At 45.7% G+C, this 4318-nt stretch overlaps 1 protein-coding gene across 1 annotated transcript in view; it reads left to right on the forward strand.

Annotated features, from left to right (window-relative positions):
* The window catches only part of PDRG1 (p53 and DNA damage regulated 1), a 6867-nt gene extending 4587 nt beyond the window's left edge, over window positions 1-2280 (forward strand). Inside the window, exons 4-5 of the mRNA XM_027867772.1 lie at window positions 517-597; window positions 1247-2280. Of these exons, the coding sequence (XP_027723573.1) occupies window positions 517-597; window positions 1247-1329 (164 nt within the window). The 3' untranslated portion in view covers window positions 1330-2280. The remainder of the gene's footprint in view (window positions 1-516; window positions 598-1246) is intronic.
* The last annotated feature ends 2038 nt before the right edge of the window (window positions 2281-4318 follow it).

Consider the following 4318-nt stretch of genomic DNA (forward strand, 5'->3'; position numbering starts at 1 on the left):
CCCTCTGATAAGCCATTCGATTCCCCCTCTGTCTATGGGCTGAGGCAGCCGCTGCCCCGAGAGCATGCTCGGTACTTGCGGTTGAGACCTAGCTCCTTCTCTCACCGTAGTCACAGGCTTTTCCCACTGACCTTCTAAGTTATCTTTGGCATTCATGGGTTGAGAAGTCTGGAAACTGCCACAGCTGCCCGTGATTCAGTCCCCTGAAGCCTGCTCCAGGGTTGCTGCGGCCTGCATGCCCATGCCAAACTGCGCTCCTCTCCCAGCCTGGCTCAATATACCTTTCAGGTATATCTCGATCAACCATTCAGGATGTCTTGGGCTGGAAATTTGTTTCACTCTGTCTTTTTGTGGGTTCTGCTGCTTTAGAATTTGTTTAGAGCCATTTTTTATAGGTATTTGGAGGGGTTTGGGGGAGAGCTTAAGCAAGTCACAGCTTTTACCAGAAAGTGCTTTTAAAACTGCAAAATGCTCTGAAAATGTTAGCTGCTGTTATCGTTTTTTGTTTGTTTTCAGATCAGGAGCACCTGGATGAGGAGATAGAGAAACTCCGGAAACACCTGAAAGGGAAGGTCAACCGTCTCCTGGAAGCCCAAGGTAGGTAGTTTCTTAGCAGGGACAGAAAAGTGGGAAAAGCCAAAACCTAAATCCTCACTTGGCATGAATGTCAGAGGTTGGAGTACAACAAGTGAATGTAGGCATCCGGAAAGTGAAGAAGAGGGGCATAGTGGATTGGCACATGCCAAGGGCCTGGGCCAGTCTGAACTCTTTACAGCAATAATCTGTAGTCCCATTAAAGTTTCCTCATAGAGTTGCATTCTCCCATTGGTTACCAGTCACTTTGAATTAGCTCATGATAAAAATTGAATCTAGGAGCGAGGGAAGGCACATATTATGACCCAGGGGAAGATCTTTGTGACCTAGGGTGAGCCCAAAACTGGCTCCTCTTCCATAGCAGTGATTGAAGTATATGAGTGGGCAGGAAAGCCCTTGAGATAAATGGGGAAGAGTCTGTGAACTCTTAAGAATCTTTCCAAAACCCAAGAGAAGTGAGGGAATCATTGTTGCCTAGTTAGCATGAAACTGTTTGTGCTTAGCTTTTCTTATTAGACCATTAGCCCCTCCCACGACAGTGTGTAGAAGCCAAGTAATCTCTTTTTTTTCCAGCTAAAATGCGGTAGGACCAGCCAGTACCTCCTCTACATCACTCTTATATCTTTGACCTGATGACTTGATTCTCCCCCAGGTAAACCAGAGTTGAAAGGATTTAACCTGAAGCCGCTGAGCCAGGAGGAGATGAGAGCCCTTGATGTCATCTTGAAAGGATGAAGTTCTGCAACCAAGGACCGGCATGGGAACTTAAACCATTGACCCCCAAATGTCCACAGAAGAACCGCTTCACAGCCATGACGTTAGGGTATAGTAGGAACTAGCTTCAGAAATCTATCAGATAGCAATTTGCTACTGAAGACTATTGTTTACAGGATTTGGCTGCTCTATTAAGGCCAGGAACCTACAGCCTGTTGTTATCCACCCAGGATACCACCAGGGTGGGCCGAAACACCGGGCCCATTGATAGTCCTTGGAGAAGATCCAGGATGAGAGGCTGGGGCAGCAGCAGTGGGAGCGTTAGAATGACTGCCACAGGCACTTCCAACAATGTCCTGCTGTCTGGGAGGGTGCAAAGGTTTTTCCTTTGCCTCAGACCCACAGTGTGACTATTGTTCTAGGTCTGGGGAAGGGAGTGGGAGAGAGTGAGCACTTCATTCCAGCATAACCCCTCCCTTCCCTGCCCTGGCTGTGGGGAAAGGATGATGAAGAGAGACTTCATAGGATGATGGCGAAGCTCAATGGTGGTTTGTGGTAGACAGGAAACCTTCTGTATTTGTGGTTCACCATGAAGCTCATGCAACTAGTGCTGAAGACAGCGCACATTTCCCAACAGCTCCCCCTTTTCAGTCCTTTTCGAATTCTGATTACATCAGAGCTTTTAATAGACTTGTTAATATCTTGTAGATCAGACTGAGACTTTGTCTCCTAAACCTTTCGTAGGCAAAGGGGAATTGCCCAGGCAGTTGTTCCTTCAGTAATTGCAGGGCTTAGGGGCAACTTACCATTGAACATTCCCTGATAATAGTGTCCCTATCTATACTCCCATAGCTTCATGGAATTTCCCAGAGCCCATTCCTTGAGGTGGGCACGCCACAGGACTGTACCAAATGAACTTCCAAAGAGCCATAAAAAAACTGAGCAGAATAAAGACCCTGGATGGAATCTCCAGTATCTGTGATCTGTGTTGGTTATGCCTGAGACAGCTTCCAGCATTTGTAAATGGTATACTCTTCTGCAGAATGAGATCATCAGTGGTATCCCACTACTACAGATTGTTATTTACCTTGCATATGAACTACTGCACTTTGAATATGTGATCACTTTGAAAGGAAAGATGTATGCTATACATAATCATGCAGGAATGTGCAGTTGTAGGTTGGACTGTGGTTTTCTGTTAAGCCAGATTGGGAGCAGAGGGAGGAAGGGTGAGGCCTGGAATGCAGCCATTGGCTCCTGAGACTGATTAAATGATGCCCATAGTTGCACTGATCTCTTACTGACTCCTCCTAGTTGGGACCTCACATCTGTCGCTTAGGTTCATTTCTCCCCACTCCTGCATTATTGGCTGTGCTAGAGAGAGTGCCCCATGACCTTGAGTCAGAAGAGGCTTGGCCTCCCACTTGGCCTCAGTGTGACTGAGCCAGTCGCTTCCCTTCTTTAATTTCCTTTTCTGTCAAATAGTGATGACACCTGAACTGTCTACCTCACAGGGTTGTGAGGAAAGTGCTTTGAAAACTTTAAAATGCTATACAAACGTGAGTAGTTATGCCAGGATTTATAAAGTTTATTCTGGAAAGCTAATACTATGTCCACGAAGAAGAGAGATTAGAACTGGCCTTTGAAGTTGGCAAAGTACTAAATGCATTAGCTCATCTAAGCCACCCAGCGGTCCAGGAGGTAGGTATATTGGATTATGTGCCTTTTTTTTGGTGAAGCCATTGGGGTTAAGTGACTTGCCCAGAGTCACACAGCTAGTGAATATTAGGTGTCTGAGGCCGGATTTGAACTCAGATCCTCCTGTCTCCAGGGTCTGTGCTGTATCCACTTCACCACCTAGCTGCCCCATCACATGCCTATTTTACAGAAAAGGAAACAGGTTCAGAAAGATTCAGGGATACTTCACCTTTGGACCTCATGAAACCCTTCCTGATCTGTGGCAGTTCTGATGTTTCTTTCATGGACCTTACTTAATTAGCCTTTTCTCAGCCCCTCTCAAAGCACTTGAGTTCGTGTTGTATTATAGTTCTCTGCATTCTTGGGTCTCCCTGTGGGCTATAAAGGGCTTGAGACGAGAGACTGATTGATTTGTCACCCTAACCTTTTGTCATGATGCTTTGTGTGGTTTTTTTTTCCCCCTTTGGTCTGGATCTGTGATTCTGATGAAACAACTTCTGCAGTACAGATCAATTACCGTTTTGTAACTCAAATCCTTGTCAGGAGGGATTGTTTCACTGATTGTACTTAGGTCCCTAACACCTGTCACAATGCTTCACATATGGTAAGGGCATAATAAAGTGATTAAATAAATGATGTGCTCAGGATCACATAGCCAGTATGTGTTAGAAGTATGCCCTGTCCTAAAAAAGTGCATAATAAATGGCTGGTTGCTTTGTTAGTCCCATTGGATAGATGTGAAGAGAGGCATCCTGACATTACATAAAGAACTGACCTTGAAGTCAGGAAAGCCTGGGTTCCTGCCCCACCTCTGACCCATGCTGCCTGTGACTCTGGGTAAGTCACTTATTCTCTCAGGGTCCCAGGCAAGCCCCTCAGACCATGGAGGAGCTGCAGAGCACTTGTTACACCACATTAGTAAAGGGGCTGTCCTCAATAGAGAGGAGTTGTTGACACCAGGGAAGTCACATGTGGTTCACAAAGATGAGGAACCAGGCCCTAGTGGTTAAGTGACTTGTCTGAATTCCTATAGCTAATAAATGTTGGAACTAGTCTTGTCACCAAGATCTTCTAACTTTGAATTCACACCATGACAACCCGGTGGAGGCAATTACTCCCTTGTCCTCCCTGAGATTTTTCCCCATCTCTCAAATGGGGATGATCTCTCCTGTCTGCCTGGAAGAGGGAAGAAAGAGTGTCCCCTGAACATACATAGGTGATGTTCACTGCTTCAGCCAACAGGATCAGAAAGAGCCAGATGAGAAAGAGAAGTCAAATGATGACTTACTTTTATTAAGAAAGTTCTCTCTAG

Source organism: Vombatus ursinus, unplaced genomic scaffold (assembly GCF_900497805.2).
Source record: "Vombatus ursinus unplaced genomic scaffold, bare-nosed wombat genome assembly UNPS02014786.1, whole genome shotgun sequence".
Classification (NCBI taxonomy): Eukaryota; Metazoa; Chordata; class Mammalia; order Diprotodontia; family Vombatidae; genus Vombatus; species Vombatus ursinus.